Source organism: Drosophila ficusphila, unplaced genomic scaffold, assembly GCF_018152265.1.
Source record: "Drosophila ficusphila isolate 14025-0441.05 unplaced genomic scaffold, ASM1815226v1 contig_197, whole genome shotgun sequence".
In the NCBI taxonomy this organism is placed as follows: Eukaryota; Metazoa; Arthropoda; class Insecta; order Diptera; family Drosophilidae; genus Drosophila; species Drosophila ficusphila.
Window position 1 is genome coordinate 4,996,678 of NW_025064091.1, and position 22,446 is coordinate 5,019,123.

The following is a 22,446-nucleotide window of genomic DNA, read 5'->3' on the forward strand; positions in this document are numbered from 1 at the left end:
AATAAAGTATGGTATTCCGTATACAGGCGCTAATAGCCTGATGTGTGTTCGTGTGAGAGAGCTTAAAAAAAAACCAACAACAACAACAATAACAAAAAAAAAAAAAAAACAAAATAATAAGAATTCAGAGCACTACCAAAGACGTGGCTCGAGGAGAGGTTCCAGCATTTTTTCTACTTTGTGTGACTAACGACTTGAAATTGCGCTTATTAAGACTTCCTGATTCATAATTTCTGGCAGCACTAGCAGCAACAGCCACAAAAGAAGCAATAACAACTATGCACAAGTGCCAGATCGACGGGGCAACGAACTGTTGATACCCTGTACTTTTAACTAAATATGTATAATAAAAGAACAATTAAGTTTTGATACACTTGTGGTACTTTTACAGTTTAGTATCCAGAAATACAACAATTTTAGTCACGTTTTGCATAAGTGGTAATAAAAATCAGTAAGTATAAGCAACCTATTTGGGTACCTAGTTTTTTTTACAGAAGTTTCTTATATAGCATTAAATGCCAAATTCCTTTATTATGTCAATATTTTACCCCAATACCCTGTATTTTAGCCAGGCTTTGGCCAAACCCCAAGTCGACCGACTTGGCGCGAAGAATTTGAGGGGAATGTGGTGAGGGATTTGGTTTTCTCTCCCACTCTTCACTCTCCTCTTGGTTTTTTCCCCAGCTCTTGCTTCACCTTATTTTTTTTTTTTGCAATTTTGTTTTTGTTGTCTTGCTTTTGTTTTCGGTCTGTAACGATTTTTGTAATTTTATTAATTTTTTGTTTTGCCCTGTCCAAGCTCAACTGAATCTCAGTGTGGTTTATATATATTGTACTATATATGTATGTATACATATGAACAAATGTATGAACATAAGGTTTGGATTTTGTGGGCTGACTTGACTGCTTTCTTTCGATTGTCTTCCCGGGGTTTCCCCGCCCCCTTGTGGCGTTCATAATTTTTGTAGCAATCGAGGGGATGGGGATGAAATGTTGGTCATGCTGCGGGCAAGATTTTCAAGTGACACGAGCAGTTACCGCTACTCACTTGCCACAACCACAGATACACAGACACACACACACACACACACAGCCTTACACACACACAGAAAAATACACACACAGGCAAACAGAAACGCTTTGTGCATTAATTTGCTGGTGTGAAGTGCTAATCAATATATGGAGGCAGCAAATTAAGGAAATGCAATTTCCACAAAGAGCGAGCGGGGGTGGAAAAAGTCACAAAGTCCCCCTAATTTATAAGTCAAACATGCTGGGGAATTTGAGAGGAATGTTCCCGAGTCAAAAGCAAGGGGATCATTGACATTTTAGATGAGCCAAGGAATGAGCTGGGTAAATGTTTGGAATTTTAAATTGAGCTACTTGACTACTTGACGGATTTATAAATGATTAATATCTGTAATATATACAACATCTTTGCTAAATGAGAAGCAGCTGTTGCAATGGCTAACCGAAATCTTTATATTTAATGATGCTTATTAAATAAACCATATATAAATATAGAATAAAATGGTAATCAAGTCCTAGCTTATAATGTTTTTTACTAGATATTTCCCTGATTTTAATTTATAATATATATTTATAAACAAAATATATTTTTGGAAATTTTAATTTAGAAACTCACCTGGGGATCCATGGCGATTGCGTGGTCCTTCGGTGCGCACGGCGAGCAGGGTTTCCAGGTTGCTGAGTGCCACGAGGGCCATTAGCAGCAGCGCCAGGGTTGTCAACTGGCCGCGCTGGCGGTGGTGGTGCTGTGGTTGCTGCTGCTCTCGCTGCAGCCTCGCCGCAATACTGCACTGTTGTTGTTGTTGTTGTTGCTGTGGATGGCGAGGGTTGTCGCCGCCGAGGGGCAAGGTGGGTGCCGTCACCTCTGTGACCTGCAGCAGCGGATCGGAGGCGGGGCGGTTAGGGTTGTCGCCTTCGGCGGGGTCAGGGGTCAGCAGGGCTGTCGCCGGTGGCCGCCAGCGGGAACGCATTCTGGCCTTGTTGGGCGGCTTGCGACCAAATCCGAATCCAATGCCCACGGGCGTCGGATTCATTTTTGGTTTGTTCGGTCGCTTCGCTGGCTTCTCCGCTCCTTGTCCTTTATTTCGAAGTCCTCGATGGCGATCTCAATATTCGGTGACCCTGTCTGGTGACCTCCTCTTCACTGCCCACCGCTCTTCTGGCTTCTTAAGATTTCTCTCTCTGCTGGCTTTCTTCACTATACTTGTTGTATTTGTATTTTTATTTTTGGTGGGCTGCTTTAATGAAATAAGCGGAATAATTAACGCGTTTAATATTTTCAATTTATAATTTTTTTTTTTTTTTGGGGGGGGGCGTGGCCGCGGGAGGAGCACTTGAAAGACCAATTAATTAAATTTAATTTTCCTCCCCTCGTCGGCCCGTTCGTCTTATTCCGTTTGCTCTTTTGCCTGCTAAACTTTTTTACTTATTAAAGATAATTGCTGGCTGTCTCGCTCGCACTCTAGTCCTCTCTCGCTCACTCTCTCGCGTTGGCCCTATCTTTTTAACACTTTTTACAATAATTGAAAAACTTTTTTCGGCTGCTTTATGTGAACTTTTGCCTTCGGCGTCTTTGAACTTTTCTCCTTTCCCCGCGATTTTCTTTTGCGTATTTATTTTTTTTTTTTTAATTTTTTTTGTGCTTCTCGTCGGTTGTTGTATTTCAGACACTTGAAAAATAAAAATTAATATGGTGTGAGGGAGATGGAGATGGCATATTGTCGGCTGTTGTTGTTGTTTTTTTTGCTGGATCTTTCGTTTGATAAGGAAATTGCATATCCCATGAAGTTTTCACTGCGCTCTTTGCACTGCAATCCTGCAAGAAGAAAATGGAGAGGAAAAGAAGTTAGCAAAATGTTTATCCAGAATATTTTTCAATTATTAAAAGAAGTACGATTAGTTGGTGGAAAGTTTTCAATCAAGAATTTGCATTAGTATTCAACATTTCACCGGAAGTATGTCTGTCTTACAAGATTTGAATGCTTCCTTCAATGATTTAATCTACCATTATGCAACTCTTTTTTAATATTTCCACTGCTCACCCACCTTCCATTATCTTTTAATACAATTTGAAGTCTGAGACTTGGAATCAAGTGGCATTACGGCATCGAAAGCGAAAGAGGAGAGTGGAGACTGGAGACTGGTGAGAGGTGAGTGGAGAGAGGAGAGAGGAGAGAGGAAAGAAGAAAGCGACGAGGAAACGGAGAAGAAAATAGAACATTGAGCAGATTACATTAAATTAAAGCACAAATGAATTGCTCGACGAAGCGAAAACGAGGAGAAAGAAGAAAGATGACTGAAAAACGTGGATGCGAAATAAATAAGAAGTAAAGTATTAAAAAAATGAGCAACAATCAAATACAATAGCTTGCGGAGATCATAATATGGAGGAATTGGTTGGTCCGGGGAGTTGGGATGCCGACACATACAAACATACAAGTGGAAAATCACGCACATCGTCTCCGAGCAGGGTGAAAAAGGAAATCCAGGGGGATCCGAGGGGGATGGAGGGGGTTTTGGGGGCTGCGTTAGGGGGTAGGCGACACAATAACAATAAGTGGGTGGTTCGTTCGGTGGGTGGTTCGGCGGTGGGTGAACCGCAGTGGGTGGCTCATGCGGTTAGGTCAGATTGAGGAGTAGGCCCGACGATGCCAACGAGTCAACAAAAGAAATTGCTAATGTGCGCAAATAAAAATGGCACAAAAAAAGTATACACACACACACACACACACAGAGACTCGGAGAATAACAGACACACACACATGCACAGCCAATGTTAGACAATTGAAATTGAAAATCAGTGAAACCTGTTTTCACACACAAAAGCTCACGCACGCCAAGCTAAGGCGCACAAAATTGCAATAAAAAATGCAGGAAAAAACAAAACAAAAAAACCGAAATGAGAAAATGGCAAATAGAAAATGGAAAACAAAAGAGGGAAACCCAATTCAAAGACACAAAGCAAAAGTTAGGGTCAAAGATGAAATGCACTCAAAGCGGAGAAAAAAAGGCAGGAAAACCTTATATAAATTGTCAACCACTAACAGGAATTTTAATAAGCCGGAAAAATGTTAAGATATTTTTCTAACGAATACCTGTGGCATTCACAACAAAGCTTTCACTTGTGATATAAAATTATTATACAAGAAAATAACTTATATTAAGCTTATAAATCAAAATCTTACAATCGTATTTTAAGTTCAATTTTGAAGTACAAAATATCAAATTTTTTGATATTGCGACTGGTATTACTATTTCCAGCATTTCCTCCGGGTATGTAGAAAAATCACTTGCATTTGGCATTCGTCGTGCAAATCGGTGGAAAATGCATGGAATTTTTCCAAAGAAAACCCAAAACAGCCCATGGGCGGTGGGCCATCATCAGCGTGAGAGCATTTAGCCCATGGACCCATCGTCATCTGCGACATTTCGCGGAGCAAATGAAAAGTTACGCGAATCAGCGGCAGCCGCAGGGAGCCGCTTGTGATGATAGAAGGTGGCATATTGATGGGGGGGTTGGGTAGTTTTTTTCCCTCTCAATATCAACCTCCCCCTCCCCATTCTTTTTGTGGCCAGGCCGTGCACACCTGTCCGTTTTCATTACGCGGCAAGCAAGAAATTGCCAAAGCCATTTTCGAAAATGGCCGCAAACATGGAGGAGGTGGCTAAAAATGAGCCAAGTGGGTGGGAGATGGGTGGTATAGGCGGTGGTGGGTGGTGGGTGTTGGGTGATGCTAGGACATCGTCATAACTTGAAATTGAAATGGGCATTGGGTGGGGGTGTCCTGCCTAACGATCCAATCACGCGACCATATCTAAGCCAGGCTCCCCCAGAAAATCATTTCGGATCTGGATTTATTGCACTCCCCACTCAGAAACCAGAATCCCGCTAATGTTCGCGCTGAAAAGCTCTCAGGAAAAATCAAAAAAAAAAAAAAAAAACAAAAAACGACAACAAGAAAAGAAGGAAAGTAAGGGAAAGCGAGGGCGGCGGTGCTATAAGATATCCAAAGGCGGCACCGCAAAATGTTTTTGGCCAATTGGCCACAAGCGGCTCGGGCATCAGGTGCGCATTATGTCAGGAATATGAAATATGATAACAACAAAACAAAATAAATATAAATAAAAATTTACAACAATCGAAAGGAGAGGCCAGGCCGCAGACAAGCCAATAATAAATAAAAATAATGCCATAAAATATACTTCCAAAGTAGAGAAAAGTAGCCAACGAGAAGGTTGGGCGCCAAAAAAAAAAAACAACAACAACAAGGAATCCCAATTGAAATATTTAAATTTTGTTTCACATTAAGGACATGTATTTATGGGGAAGTTCGGGCGAAGAAATAAAGCGGAAAATAAATGACAAATTGAAAAAGAACATGGGGGGAAAAAGGGGAAAAGCGTTTCGTAAAGGGAATTGGTTGGGATAAAATGGAGTCGGGGCATCATGGGAAAATCTCTGGGGTTCTTAAAAAATCATCAAGACTTGAAGTGACTTGAACCAAAATTTAAAGATATTTCCTTTAAAGAACAGAGTGGGTTCTCATATGATATACTTTATTAATAGAAATATAGTTTATTTTTTTTTTATAATTTCTTTTATATAATATACTAGAGGTCCTGTGTCCGCTTCGCTGGTCAACACAATTTAACAACATAAAAGTCAATGTTGCAACATTTTTCAAATATATGGAAGTATAGAAAGATGGTGATTTAACACTTTTCCAGTTTGACTTTTCCACTTGCGCAGCACAATCCAGCCGTTTCTCTTTTAAACTTTAACGCACTGCAATATCGGTATATAGTCGCCATTGGTCCAATATCTAAATTTTCATTATCACTGTAGTTCGCAGTGGGGTCATATTGGAATGCCAAGCGATTGAATGATGCCAATGATCTCCATGTGCTCATTTGTCTTTCTTCGCTTAAGTTTGGTGAATATACTTGTTGCTGGCTTGGATGTCTGCGGCCAATGTTTGCACGTCGTCCTCTAAGCATTTTGGACTATGGACAGAGTGGTAAATTTATCCTCAAATGCACGATCCACATAATTTTCACAGTTCAACTTAAATTGAATAAAAATTGTTTTTTTTCACAATTTCACAGTGAACACAAAAATTGAGTTAAAATGCTATGGGAGCGTGTTTGTCAGTGTGATGAGGTAGCACCTCACTTTATATGCGACAATATTGCAATTTTCTTACGGATCCCTAATTTTTTTCAAAATAAATTATAGCCTATTTAACTCCACGATAATATAGCTTTCTATCAGTGAAAGAATTTTTTAAATCGGACCAGTAGTTCCGGAGCCTATTCGCTGCAAACAAACAAACAAACAAACAAACAAACAAACAAATTTTACCTCTTTATAATATTAGTATAGATATTATATATTATTATAAATGAATTTCCAAAATACACATGAACATCAGGCCATTTCTTTAATGTGTTTTATTTTAAAACTTTTGCTTTAATTTAACTGCGCTCAAAGGCAAAGGAATACAGCTCTCATTTTTGCGTCGCCAAAATTGAAATATTCAATTGGCAACAAAAAATTCCGACCAATTTCCCATTCTCGGTTTCTGCCGCGTTTTTTTTTCTTTGACCTTCTGCCATTGTCAACTAAATGTTGATGGAGGTTGATACGTCACCGAGCCCCGCCCCTCGAACACCGCCCCTCGGCCCCTCGACCCCGCGGAGCTTTGAGTTTTCCTCCAGCTGGGCAGCAGCAACTAGTCAGCAATTTTTCCAACCGCCCCCATTTTTCCCATCTTCACTTTTTCCCGGTTCTCACCTTGATTCATCATTGTTTCGTGTGTTCTGGCTTTGATATGCTTTCATTGCGAGATTTGCGATTTGCGCACGGCAGAAAATAGGGGACTTTGTATGGGGATGGGGATGGGGATGGAGGTTGTAGGTGGGAAGTGGGAGGTGGGAGATGGAGGAGATGGTTTTGTTGGTTCTGCTTTTGACAAATCGGGGCTAAAAAATTCAATGGCTTTCCAACGTTTTTGCATGCACCGACAGGAGATAAAAAGGTGCCACAGAAGTTAAGAAACGTTGTGGATTTACAGAGGAAAATACATTTCAAAATGTTCCCATCACTTTTCGTTTTCCTAAGATTCTTATTAAGATTTCGCTTGCTTTGTAAGTATTTTTAGATATTTGCAATAATCTTTTTTACAGATCTTTTTGGCAAAAAGCATTCATTCCTACCTAAAAATACGGCTTAGGTATTTTTCTGAGTGCATTGGCTAGAAGAAAACAGGTAAAGTGACTTTGCGGCGCCGCATTTGACTTGAATCAGCCCATTTTTTTTTGCCCCCCTTGGGATCTTCTTGGTTTGTTCTTCTTTTAAGCTAAACTTTTTTTTTCTCCTCTCTTTAGTTCATTTGTTTTTCTTGATGTTGCGACGATTTTTGCTGTTTCATTCTTCGGCTTTTCCTCGTTCTTCTGTCTACTGTCTTCTGTTTTCGGTCTTCTGTCTTGCGTCTCTGTGGGTTTCTGTTATTTGGGTTAAATATCTGAGTGAAAACTGTGTTAATGGGTGAAGTTTATATATATCTGCATATGGCCGTATGTGTGAGCGCTATTCGCAATTTTCCAGCTGCGTTTGCACTCGGCCAAAAGTTTTGGGTTAACGCTGCAGAAAACAAGCGGAAGGAAAGTTGGGCAACTTTTAAAATAAAATAGCAAAATAGAAAACTCCCAACCAAAAAAAAATAGGGAATACCTAAATATTGTTAAAAAAAAAAAGAAAGAAAAGAAACTGTCTTGCTTTTTAGTAGATAATCAACGTTAAATCTGTTTATTTTACTGAGATAAAAAGAGTGCAAAATACCTTAATAAGATACCTTGTTTGGCCAGCAAAAAAACAATGAACAAACAGTTACCTGCCGTAAAGCATTTTGCTGATAAAATTAAGGTAATTCCGCTTGAAAGAGAAAGGTGAAAGAACCCGAAATAAATCTAATTCCTTAGCCCCGGGAACACATTCGCACACAGTGCTGCATGAAAGTTATGCAACGGCAGCATAAATCAATTGCCCTCGTCATTTTCATTTATTTATTACGATGTTTTTTTCGTTGGCCATTGAAGAGAGGAGGTTCGGGGTGCTCCAGCTCCAGCTCCAGCCTTAACCGCTACCCAGTCCTTGGCAGTGCCTAGTGCCCGCTTAACCCCTGTTAGCCCACCCTTAACCCGTTTACAACCCGGCTAACCGAATGCCGTCCGTCTCACCTGCGCGACGACGACAATGGTAAATATTTTTATTGTATTTCCTGTGTGTTTGCGTTGAGCTCTTTTTCCAGGCACCTCGATTCCAATTCCGATCCCTCTGCCGCTGCTTTACGGCTTCGATTTCAATTTTCGGGCCCAAGGGCAGATTGGCAAAAGGAGTGACGAGGGACGAAAGGGGGGGAGAAAATTGGGGGGCAAATGCTGCCAACAGCCAGCCGAAAATCCCTTTTGCCACTTTTGGACATTGCCATTTTTCGCTTGCCACACACAAGCAGTTATATATCCAACTGATATTTATATCTTTCCCTACACAAACACGGGTTGTAATGATTTTGGTTTACCAGCTCTGGTAGAAAAAATATATTTAAAATATACAAATATTATGGCAGAAATTAAAATTTTCCTAATTAGTCCTAACTACAACACATACTTCAATTAATAGGTATGTATAATAATAACAAATTGACTTTAATCAATTTGTTAATAGCATTTTTTAAACAAACTATATTAAAGTTCTTGAAATCAAATATTTTTTATCCAAATACTATATTTGAGTGAGAGTACTTTTTTGTTAACCTTCATATTTTGTGCTTATTTTTTGTCTGTCTTTTTTACGTGTTTTACTCTTTTTTTCACTACAAAGACCAAAATTCTTCGAATAGACTCCGCAGTCTACTCTCCTTTGAGTCCTGGCGTAAATAAAAAAAGCGGAAATATTCGGAACAGAAATCGAAGATTTTCTCTGTTCTTTTTTTTTTTGGCGAGATGGTTGGAAGCCTTTCGGAGCTTTTCGGCACGATTATCCCTTTTCTGTACACTCAATTTGTTGTTGAAAAAAACACAAAAAAAAAATAAACGCTGAAGTGGGGAATCCGCTGAGGTGCTTATGCCCTTTGAACTTTTGCCCACTGACTGACTGGCTGACTGACTGCCTGCATGAATGACTGACTGACTGACTGACTGAGTGACTGACTGAATGAGTGAGTGACAGCACATCGCTGGTGCCTGGCATTAAATGGCTTTCCAGCCTTAAGCTATAGAGTTTCGCTTTTGTTTTCACACGGCATCGGTGTCCGTGCTATATAAACCCCACATACTATATGGTATATCCCATATGTGTGATGTCTCGCCATAAATTAAAACCAAACGAATAATAGATCCAAAGCCCTCGAGGGCCAAAGAGAGAGAGAGAGAGAGAGAGAGAGAAAGAGAGAGATAGAGAGAGTCCGAGTTTGAGCATCGAAGCACATCGAAGTCCACAATCCAAAAACCGAAGCCATTAATCACAATCAGCAATCGGTTAAAGGAGCCAAATCATGCCGAACAGCAACCAGATTAGTGCCAATAATAATAATAATGGGAATAATAGCTCAACTGTCATTTAAAGATTTATCTACCCACAATACTTTGAAGGGGATACAAAGGGGGCGGAGGGGGGCGTGGCTGTAGCGGGGGTGGGATAGTTTTTCCATTTTCCGTTTGGTCTTCTTTTCAAAAAGTGAAGCGGAAATTTACGCACCAACTAGCATAATTAATGTCCAAATGGAATGGCAAAATGACAAAAAGATTGTTCAATGGAAATTTTGGGGGCGGCATGGGAAAGTACAGTGAAAGAAAATGCCTTATACAAAAAGTAAGTAAATAATTGTTTGTATTACAACCAAATCATTATTTATTTAAATATCAAAAAAAGAAATGAAATAAATAGTTTTTTTTTTTTTTTGTTGAAATACTTTATTAGCTCCTCCGATTTGGGCAAGTGTAGCCCCTTCCTGGCCCTAGACAAAGGTCAATTTCGACCTCTCTGCTTTTCTTTTTTAAAGGAAGTTGCAACGATGCGGGCCCCCGAGAGACGATAGAAAATTGAGGAAAAATTGAGGGAGCGACAGAGGAAGGCGGCGAACTGCATCCGGAAAAATTAGTGAGCGGAAAATGGGAAAAAATCTGCGCTCAAAGTGAAAGCCATAGCCATAGCCATAGCCACTGCCATAGCCATAGTCAAATCCAATAGATAGGCACACACAGAAACCGAGCTGCACTCGAGCAGAGTGATGGAATGAAATGGACTTGACTTGCCTCCGAATGCCTCGAATGGATTCGAGATGACTTGCCTTGACAGCCGGCCCAGCTGAAGTGTCGAATGTTGTTGTACATTTTCCCGATTTGCCACTGGCTTTTCAGAGGTGCGACAGCCAACACACCCGAAAAAAAAAAATATCTCCCAATGAAGATAGACAGAAGCCCGCCAAGGCGGAAATATGCTACACTGGAGTCCACACCAAAAATAAAATAAAAAGGGAAAAAAATAATAAGAGAAAAAAAAGCAAGAAAAATCCAAGCAAAAATGGGGAGGAGCAGTTACAGTTCCAGCCAGCTGCGCCCAATTTCAATTTCAACTTCTCTTGCTCTTGCTGGCAAAATAACAATTTTCAATAATAAAAATGTTGCAGGAAAAAAAAAAAAAAAAAAAAACGGTGGCAGAGGGGAAAACCTTTGATTGAATCGGGGCAAAAGGGCCTCGGTTAGAAGGGCTGCATATGGAGGAAAAATGACGATCAATTGCTCAGCTGACCATGGATGGCATCTAAAGTCAACTCAAAACTCTAAGGAAAAAAAAAAACAACTTAAGCAAAGAAATCTACTGAGGATGTGAGTTCTATCTGATAAATGTCATGTGAGGACGAAGAAAAACAAATAGTGGAACAATCACGCTCAAAAAGTTCTCTAAAGTACAATTTAAATCTGTTTACAAATTCCAATTTTTATCTACAGTCTGAAACCAATAAAATATCATTTTCTAATACCAATTATAAAGTTGTAGTTCACAAAGCAAAACTGAACAAGTGCTCAAGCGAATCTATCTCACATAATTAATCTCTAGCAAATCAAAACTAAAATCATATCAAAGCTATATTTCTTTCCCAATGAACTAACAAATATTGAGCTGTTATTGTGGGAATTTATGAATATCTTGTTCTGATACCACTTATTGAATTGTGGCCCATAAATCACAATTGAAAGAGCACTTAAGCGAGAGAGAGTCGCACTTAATAAATCACCGATAAATCAAAGTGGATGAATTACTTAAGCGAAAGAATCTCAAATTTCTCCACATATGTTTGCGATAACAAATATCAGTCGCATAAAACAAAGATTCGAGACCACGGTTTCAGGGTTTTTGGGGTCGCACACAATCGTTTCGATTCGACAAACAAACTTGTCGAGAAACATTATTTTTCCCTGCGATTGGTTTGCCCTCTGATTGTTTGCCCGTTTTTGTTTGGCAACATTGAACTTGAATGGGTTGGCCTCAGTAGTGTGTCAATATCGAATTTATAGACAACACACACAAACATATATCCAGAATTTGGCCTTTATGCTTTTACAGCGAAATCCAATCAAAATTTTCGTTGGCAAAACAATGAACGGACAAATGGTCAGAGTTTGGGGGAGGCGAAACCAGAATCAAGAAAATCAAATCAAACCCATTAGAATGCCATGTAAACGATTTGAAAAATACGTGCAAATGCAATTAGATTGTTGCAGTTTTATGCCTTTTATGCCTTTTATGGCAATCAGTGGCAGAATCGCGCGAAAAGTTTTCACATGACAATTTGCGCTGAAATCTATTTATAAATTTCCAAAAATTGGTTTTGTATTTACACTTTTCAGACCATAACTTTGATACCTTTTATTATATTGTAAAGTGGTATATCACTTAAAAATTGTGGATATATTAAAGACGAATACCTTAAAATATTTTCCATTTGATTCCCTAAATAAACAATTTCAAACCATTTTTTTTTTTTTTGATTTTTTTTTACGTAGTAAAATCCCCTTCAAGCAAATAGTAAGTCCGCCACTGCCAACTAAAGGCCATTTGGGGCACTGCCACGCCCCCAAATGTTGAAGGACATACATGTGCCTCATTCCGAGTAATCCCCATACAATTAATCACGGCTTGGCGCTTCTCAGTACAAACAAAAAGTGAGTCGAAACAATTTGCGCTCCACCTGGTAACGTTGAAATATATATCCAGATGTTTAGAGTCAGGCACTCGTAAATTATTTCCGCCGTTATACTCTGTACGCAGTTTTGTTATTCAATATCTTTGATTACACTTATGGGGGAAAATAATACGGTTCGGTATCAGTTTCTTGAGTTCGTCATAAATATCGCAAAATATACGAGTATGGTATCGTATCGAAATGCAAGGCATGATTTCAGCAAAATGTGCTAAAAATATCTTGATAAATATTTACTCAGTAATGCTTTAACATTTTTCGCATTAAAGTGTTTCGATTGCTTTGTTATCAGGCAACATACTTCCGCTTTAAACAAAGATTAAACTTAAAATGTAATCAACACACAATATGGAGTGCCCAAATATTTGTGATATCTTTAACAAAATTTAAGTTATTAGTTTAAATATGTGGCTTGTTAAATTCTTTGAATACAATATATACTGAAATACAAAAGCCCATAAAAACGGTCCGCAAATATCCTGTAATAAAAATTCAACCCGACTAAATGGCAGAACATTTCGTTGACCAAGAGCAAACACGAAATGAAGGCAATAAAAGCAATTTATTAAATCGTCACATGATCGCAGAACATTTCTGTTTGTTTACGATTTCAATCGTTTTTTTCTCTTTTTATATTTTATTTTGTTACCTTTTAGGTTTATTTTTTTTTTGTTGTTTTTTACCTGTCGTCTGCCGTTTTTGCATATTTACTCACTTATTTAGCTCGATGCATTTACCATTTATGTATCGAAATATTATAACTGAAAGAGAGGACCCCGAATGAAATTTACCGGCAAATGACCAAAATCCGAAATAAACATGAACAATATTCGTGTTAATTTTATAATTTCCAGTCACGTTCGGTTATTTGCTTTGTCTTTTGCAAACTTTACGACTTCCAATGGCCTCGAATAACGAAATAAAAAACGATGATGAGGATATCCGATGGGATTTGATATTATTAGCCATTGAACCCAGCGGAGGTTAACCCCATTTGGCCGCATTTCCAGGGAAAAACAGTGAATATCTGGCAGTCATTTGATGAAAATCACGTGGTTACCCCCAACATACTATACACACGAGTATAGTACACACCTAATCATCAATGAAGGCCTGAAGGGCTTGCAAATCCCCCCTTAACCCTTATTTTCTGGGCTTTAACACACATGCAGGCATAAAGGTTTTTCTGCGAAAAGCAAAATAGGAAGCCATAGAAAATGATTGCAGGCCAACTGCTTCGATAATTATTTTAATAGATCACCCTCAAACGAATGCTCTTTCTCTTTGCGAACTGTTGTTGTTGTTGTTGTTATTGTTGTTATTATTATTGTTGTTGTTTTTGTTTTCGAACCTGTTGCCCAGTTAGCCGGGCTTTGCCCCTCGCAGGCTAATGTGAGGTTTCGGTTTACATACGCTGGCGCACTTCGTAATTTTCAACTATTTTCCATTTCCATTATTTTCCCTGGCCAAACTCAAACACACACACACACACACACACAGCTTAGAAAATCTCTGTAGAAATAACCGCACAAAAAAAAAAAAAAACTGAAAAAAAGACAAACAAAAATACACAAAGAGAAAAACCAACACGCTGCGAAGGAGACGGAGAAGTCGAATGCGAAGACGACAAAAGGGTCATTCACATTGCGGTGTGCGTGGCCCCCCTTTTAAAGGCCCGGCCTTTAAGGGGAGGGGAAAAGGGGTGGGGGAAGGGGTTAAGGAGGAGAGGGAGGGGGGCCGTATTGGACGGGTTGTGGGTAGTAGTACCCTAGCAGTACTCGGTTTCACGGGCTTTTCTGCGGGGGATTGCGGTGCGACAGTAGCGGATACTCGGCTGGCTTCAAAGCAACAGGCGAGACAAACAGCAACAATGCCAACAAGTATCTGTAGCTGTAGCTGTAGCTGTATCTGTATCTGTATCTGTATCTGTATCTGTTGCTGTTGCTGTATCTGTGTCCACGTTTGCTTTCTGCGAGATATCTTTTGAATACATTAGCGGCATGGCAGAGACAAAAACCAAAGCCGCTGAAAATAACAGCGTCTATTTCAAGCCAAACATGTGCGAAAATATGTTCGATGGCCGGCAGAAATAGCGAGTTGTTGTGTAATGAAAGCTCGTCAAGCAAATCACCTCAGATGCAGATACGCTCAAATGGGCATGCAAAGATGCAGATACTTTTCAAGATTGCGTGGGGAAAGGTCCATCAAGTATGTATCTTTATTATTTACCAAGAAACCTGTAATTTAATTTGCATTGCACAAATTTATAATTATTTTCTTATCGGTTTTATCAAAAGTTCAAGTAGATATTTTTGTCAAGGAAATAAATTTGAAAACGTTGGGAACATTATAACCAATAAGTATTTACACACAATCTAATCATTATTTTAAAGTAATAGTCACGTAATTTCCTTAATCTTTAGCCTCGTTCCGGCTCGGCTTTGATCTTTACTCTGACTTTTTATGCTTCTCGAATTTCTTTACTGATGTTGGTTTTTTTTTTCGTATTTTGGATTTGTAATTGTGGCCAGCGTATCTAAGTATCTGGGTATCTGCCGCCTGGCGCTCGTGTATCCGTGCGGTCGACGCTTTCTTTTTCGGACAGTTTAATGAACACAGGAAACGGAAATCGTTTTGTAAGTGTCTGTGTGCCGGCCAAATAAGTATGAAAGAGAGCGAGCGAGAGAGAGAGGAAGAGAGAGGGGGAATAGATAGAAAGAGATGAGTAGTGGGCACTTGGGACTTGAGCAAATGCAAACAGTTTCCATAATTCATGGCTCCAAATTTTGAATATATCGCTTTTATGAGAAAAGTTTAGCGGGAAATGTCAGAAAGAAAAAGACCGCCGGGCTAGAGTTTATCTTCCGTTTGATTTTCCACTTGCTTTGTTTTAGATGTTTACTAATTAATTGCATTTGATTTTGCCCCTAAAGTGAATCAAAAAGCAAGTTTAAAGCTTTTTCGAAACATTATCAAAAAAAACTTTGGCATCCGAAGCATTTTTATTTTTCTGTTTTTTTTTTGTATACTTTACGAGACCGCGAGCGTTTACTGTGCATACTAACTGACTATTAATGCGAGCGGCAGCCGCAGAAGGAGCAGCAACTGGCCCGGCGGCAAAACAAAAAAGTTTCAACTCCATATGGAGCCCACTGGTAAGGAGAAAGAAGCAGCAACATCAGCAGCAGCAGCAACAGCAGCAACAGCAGCAACATCAGCAGCAGCAGCAACAGCAGCAACATCAGCAACAGCAGCAACAGCAACAGCAACTCCAGCAGCAACATCAGTGCAAACAACATCAACAACAGCAGCAGCAAAAACGCAATTAGCAGCAGTAACAACGCCAGCAACACTTACAACAGCAACAGGCAACAGCAACAGCAACAGCAGCTACAGCAACAGCAGCAGCAACACGACTAACAACAGCAACATATGTGCACAAGAGCAACATCAACAGCTTGAGATGAAAGCGGCAAGAGCAGTCCAATTTATAAAATCATAAAACTATGCCCAACAAGTGGAAAATAAAGGAAATCCTGCAGTTATAAAGTTTGTGAAACTATAAAAAAGTAGAAACTAAGTTGAATTCAGGGGGAAATTTTTTCCAAAAACTTAATATAAATTATTGTATTGTATTCCAACTTATTTCAAAAACGAAATCAAGTATTGTTTCGGCAAGGTAATTCTGAAATTAAATTTTTCCTTAGTGCCCTATTTTAGTTACCTCGATTGAGTCTGGAAAAAAACCTTTGCAGCAACAAAGAAAAAGCGGTAATAAAATGGAAACCAAAGCGAAACCGAAATGAAACCGGCAACCGAAAAGAGAGCCAAATTTAAAATGTTTGCCTTTGGGCCATAAACAAGAAACAATTGTTTTTTAGCAAATGAAGAAGGCGAGTTTCAAAAGAAAGGGAAATACTACATGGGAAAAAATTGAAAATTCAACTTTTTATTCATATCTGATGTGGCTTTTAAATAGTTAAGTGTATATAAAAATAATAACATATATTTATTCTGGAAAAATGTACTGAAATTGGGGGTTTTCAACCAATATCGGTGTTAATTTTTTTCCAGTGTTGTAGTTTGCTGCTAACTCCACTATCTTTTTCCGTTTCTTCGCTTTTTGTTGCTATAATTTAGCTACCTACGTTTGTTGTTGATGGGGATGCTGTTGCTAACAACAACAACAATAAAACCAACATAAAAACAAGAAAGGAAGCTAGCTTCGGCAAGCCGAAGCTTATATACCCTTGCAGTCATCAAATATGTCGAACAAAACTCATAAAGGCTAGACAACATCGAAGCTAAGACGATTTTTCTATTCATTTTCCATATTTTTGACTATAGATCATATGTGAGCTATACGATATAGTTGTCCGATTTTGATCAAATTTAATTCGTAATTCAAGAGTCGTAAGAAAACTCTATATTCCAAAAATCATACTTGTCTGATGAAAAACAACGATGTTATAATTTTATTTCCATTATTTCTATATAGATTTTTCGATCTTTCCTATGGCAGCTATAAGATATAGATGACCGATTTTTATGAAACTTTTTTCTCAATATAAACGTTGTTAAAAAACTTTATATTCAAAAAATCATGCTCGTGGGATAAAAAACAACGATGTTATCAATTTATTTCCATTAATTCTATATATAATTTTCGATCTCTCCTATGGCAGCTATATGATAGAGTTATCCGATTTTGATCAAATTTAATCCGAAATTCAATAACAGTTAGAAAACGCCATCTTGAAGAATTCAAGTCGATCTGATCAAAACCAACGGAGTAAGAATTTTTTATTTCATTCTCTCGTATGGGAGCTATCCGATATAGTCGGCCGATCCGGCCCGTTCCGACTTATATACTGCGTGCAATAACTACAGACATTTTGGGAAAGTTTCAGCGAGATAGCTTTAAAACTGAGAGACTAGTTTAGGCAGAAACGGACAGACGGACAGACGGACAGACGGACAGACGGACAGACGGACAGACGGACAGACGTACAGACGTATTCCGACTCTACTCGTGATGCTGATCAAGAATATATATACTTTATGGGGTCTGAGGTGTCTCCTTCACTGCGTTGCAAACTTCTGGCCAAAATTATAATACCCTTTGCTCTGCAAGGGTATAACAACAACAACAACAATAACAACAAAACGAAGGGAGAGTAACGTTGACGGGCTCCCAAGCCCATTAAAACTGAACGTAAACCAAAAAAAATTAGGTTGCCACCAGACACACTCACTCACACACAAACACACACACACAGGGAGAGATAATCACACAGATATCCAGGCACACACTCGCAGATACTCTGAAACACACTCACATGGCAAACTTTGAGTCACTTGAAAATTTTTGGATGCCAGACAACAACAGAGTGAGCTGAACCATAATGGTAGATCAAGGGGGATGTTTGGATAATCAAGGGAAAAAGGGAGTGGAAGGGGGTGGGAAAGGGGGAGGGCAAGGGGGAGGGGAAAAGTAGTGGGTGTAGTTAGAGGTAAAGGTAAAGGTACAGGGTACAGGGTCCGGGACCCGCACCTTTTCGCCATATCTCTCGCATAGCCAAAAATAATGAGCATACAAAATTTATGAAACACACACACGCACACCACCGAATAAAAGATGGATGTGGAGATGAAGGGAGATGCACACAGATACGACGAGAATGCACAGTGAGAAAAAGTATTATCAAAACTCATAAGCTACAAAGGATTTGCTTAAAATATGTTATAAATTATGGAATATTTTGAAAATATTTAATATTCTGGTTTATATAATTCAAAAATATAATTTTAAATTTGAATAATTCTTTGCTAATTTCTGCAAGTGCATCTTTGAGGCATTGCACATGGCCTGGCATTTGAAACGTTTCTAGTTTTCGGTTTCGGCCAGCTACAATTGCAGATGCAGCTGGGGAAGATGTGGTACGGACTTAGTATGATGACTGCGATGATGATGATGATGGTATAGTGCTCCCCCCTCTTCTCCCTTGGATCCCATGTCTTCTGCACTCCACTCTGCCTGTCCGTCAGTGTCCAAACTGCGAACGCGTATTCATAATGAGACTCCAATCTGACGGTTGTTATACCCTCTTTGGCCCCCGTGAATGCCCCTCCCCCTCCCCCTCCTCCTTGCCCGCTGCCCATGCCATACAATGCTCAGATAAATTGCTAGAAGTAGCTACTAATTTGCAGTTAGTCGTTTCACAACAACAACAGAGACAAAATTGCACAAAACGGAGTAGTCGTTGCTGGGAAAACCAGCAGAAGACGAAGGAAAACCAGCAGCGAAAATGACGGTGACGGGGGGGCGGGTTTTTTTCTGTGTGGGGGGGGGGGGAGTTTTGGTTGTAGGTCTTCTGAAGAGAACATAAAGTAGAGTTTTCTGGCATCGCATGGCCAGCATTTTCTGCTTCATGCCGTGCGCTTTGACTGCATCTAATGACACTAATAAAGTTGCCCACTGATGATAATCTGTCTCTGGCACTCCACTACACTCCACTCTGGCGACCAGCACACCAACTCCCCATCCCCCAGGATCCCAGGAGCAAGTCCAGAAAACGGAGGCAAAAACAGAAGCGGAAACAGCAGGATATTACAATAAAAGATATCCGAGCAGCGGGCAAAGTAAGCTCGAAAAATACAAAGGTTTCGCTTACAGAAAGCATTATTTAGAAATTAAAAAAAAGGAATGCAATCCAAATATAAATAATTATTATAATAATAACATACTCCCCTTATTAAAGCCTTATTCGTTTTTAATACACTCTGCTGAAGAATTTTCTTAGATAGAAAATTTCCACCTGAAAGACATTTTAAGAATGCAGAATAAGCTCCAGCTTTTTGTGCCCGAAAAGAAGTCAAAACCTCGGAATTGATTGATCCCCAGATATGCAAAAATAAGCTGTACCTAGCACTCAACAAATAAGAGCCGAAATAAAAAAAAAAAAAAAAGTGGGAATACAGCAAAGTTAAGCTGCTTGCAGCACTCAATTCAAAGCTGCTTTTTGCCCCATTGCAAGTTGGGCCAATAAATCTGCTCACCTTATCGCAGGTGACTCCGTTGTCTGCCACAGCCGATCAAGTTCGCCACTATATATACTATACAAATATATATATATTTATACACAAAAAGCGAAGGGGGTTTCGGGTTTTGTTGGGCTGAATGCTTTTTTGGGGGGGTTGCCGCAGAACAATTTCAAGGTGCACTGACTGTAACAAATATCTTCATTTAACTTCCTTCTTGGTTTTTTGTTTTTGCTCGTTGTTTTTTTTTTTCCTTTTGCTTTTCTTTGTGTTTTAAAGGGAAGCATCTGGAGGTCCTGCCACAGTATCTTGTCTTCCTTTGCAGCTGCTGGAGGTCCTGGGCCACCGTTATTTACATTTTATGGCACACACATTTTTTAGCTCGACGGCCAACTGAAGCTGATGGCTAATTTAAGTTTGCTTTATTCCCTCGGCCTCGGCTTTTGTTGTTGTTTAGGCAAATATTTATGATCGACTTTTATTTGGCACTCGGGGCAAGGTCACCGCCTTGGCTTCAGTTGCTACTTTTTGGCTTCTCCAGCTTCCAGCTTTTAGCTGTAGCTTCAGCTTCTTCGATTTTCTGGCTTTTGACATTTTGGTTGGGTTTTTTCGGGGGTTTTCGTCCCAGTAAGTTTGCCAAAGTTCATTGTGGTTAGTTGGCTCTTCGCTTCGCCTCGATGTTGCACACACAAATTTGTTGCCCTTGTTACTGCGCTCTGGTATCAGCCACAGTTGTGATTATGTCTATAAGTTTGTCCAGTACTATTTTGAGTACCCATCAGCAGCAGAGAAATGGGGTCGTATAAAAAGTAGTATTTTTAACAATTAAATTTGTGTATTCCCAGTAATAAGATAATTTCATTCTTTTTTAATTGACCTTTAATGCACTTTATTTTTATTGTACTAATTTCCAAGTTCGATGATGAATCACAAAAGAATACAGATAGTTTTAGTTCATGTTAATTATGAAATACTTTCACGAAATAAATACATTTAGATTTTTTTGTCTTTTTGATATTTGATATTTTAAGCTTGACAAACTCACGTTCGCGCTATTTTACATGCGAACGTGCCGAAATAACTAGAGAAAAAAATATAAATAGATACCAGGTATGTAAGATTCGATTATTTATTTGCACTCCGTTTTAGTTTTAGTTTTTATAACAAGGGCAATTCTAGGGACCCAATGCAAACGGTGAAACTTTTAGTTAACCAACTTTTCGGTACGACATTTCTGTCCCTCTCTGTTTTGGCATGTTACTTTCTGCTTTTCGGTACTTTTAATTTGTGTGTAAACCGATGCAAACCAATATTTGAACTTTTGCCATGGCTCTGAGCCGAAACCTAACCAAAGCGGACCAAACCCAAATGTCAGCTCATTCATTAACTTGCGCAAAGGTTTCCGAGTCTCGTCTTCCCTGCTCGTTTTCATTATTCCATAGGACAGTAATTCAAATCCAAATGGCAGGCCACCACAGTTCAGATTGTGGCTCTACCCCCCGAAACAAAAAAAAAACAAAAAGCAAAAAATAAATAAATAAAACGTACATATAGTATGCCGTGCAACCGAAAAATATATTCAATTACAAGGGGGATCGAGTTTTGGGGAGAACCCAAAAAGTTTGTGACACCGAAAATGTGCTAACAAGGCGAGTTCTAATTAGTATCGGAGCAGTGGAGTGTGGCAGTGGGAACGGCAAAAAGTGCATCGATAGATCCGATAACAGCCAAAAATGCAACTGTCGCCATTGCTTATGGGGTCGTTTATTAAATGCTATCTCGATTGCATCAACTTCCGTTTGAAAGTTGCCATGAATATAAAAAAATCCAAGCTTTTTTCTGTTAGGCAAATATATTTCACATTTGAAAAATTTTATTGATATTTCGGAATTTTTAACTACGCACAACTGAGTTCCAATTACACATAACCCACAATTGATTGACAGATAGTATTAACCCAATAACAATGCCATTGAGCCATTGAAAAATTAATGATTGGCTATTGATCTTAGGACCGATGTGGCATTTAAGACACTCACTAAGCCAAGTCTATCCATTGATTTATTAAGTAGACTTGAAAAATGCTACTGAAGTCTCTCAACTGCCAGATGGAATTAGTCAGCTTTTGAAAACTCAAAGCCTCTGATAATGATATCATTATTGACTTTGTTCAACGAAAACAATACAATCTATTGATTTCAGAGAATATCTGGACTTTGACACCTCAAATATACCCAATTTCTTTTTTGTTTTTTTTTTCTTTTAGGGAGGGGGGAAGGGGAGAAATCGTTTGGGATTGGCAATAATTATACCCGAATTATCGTTTCCATTAGAAACATTCGACCCATCGTTGCGGTCTGCGAACAATTAAAGCAACAGCGAAATGAAGTAAAATTAGCATAAGCCATTCACATGACTTGGTCCACAGCCGCGAAGCCGCTTTTTATAAAACTTTTTGCAAAAGAATATCAAATAAAAATAACAACAACCGCCAGAGCCACGTATCCACTACAGATGCTCAACAACTTTAGCAACATTTCAAGATTTCTAATTTTTATTTGCCCCGCCGCAGTTGTTGCTGTTGTTTCTAATTAAGTTCGCTGTAGTGCCGTATTTTTTCTCGAACTTTTTTTATTTTTTCTTACTGTGGAGCCTCGAGACCTGTTTGGGAACACGGGCACCCCGCGAAATCCCCAAGGGAGAGCGAGAAGTTGAAAACTGGAATAATTCTGGGCTCGGGGGAATTTCTACTCGAACATCTATATCTGTATATAACGTATGTACATATGTGCTGTTCGATTGTATCAACATTATTTGCAAATTGTGGCTTTAAATAATTAGCACATAAATTATCGGTAGAGAATTGAGTATTCCTGGAAAACAATCTGATGGATGCTTCACGTGAGTGTCTGAACATCGCACAGGGTGCAGTTGTTAATTAATAAAAAACCTAATTGTCTCCTGCCCCTGGAGTAGTTATATTACCCAAACGGAACTGGCTTTGAGGTGAGTATAAATTAACGCCGACTTGGGGTTACCCGAAGCGGTTGTCCAAAGTGTTGAAAGGTTTAACAAATTAATAGCAGATAATAACGTGTTTTTTAAGCCATTT

The 22,446-nt window shown here is 39.1% G+C and overlaps 1 protein-coding gene across 4 annotated transcripts in view; it reads right to left on the reverse strand.

Moving 5' to 3' along the window:
- The window catches only part of LOC108097421 (low-density lipoprotein receptor-related protein 2), a 148,498-nt gene that overhangs the window by 117,952 nt on the left and 8,100 nt on the right, over positions 1-22,446 (reverse strand). For 3 of the 4 annotated variants that reach the window (XM_017199685.2, XM_017199687.2, XM_017199688.2), the window contains exon 2: positions 1,646-2,264. In XM_017199685.2, the coding sequence (XP_017055174.1) occupies positions 1,646-2,063 (418 nt within the window). In that variant the 5' untranslated portion in view covers positions 2,064-2,264. Of the gene's footprint in view, positions 1-1,645; positions 2,268-22,446 lie in introns of all 4 variants that reach the window. The other variant, XM_017199686.2, reaches the window with a different exon arrangement.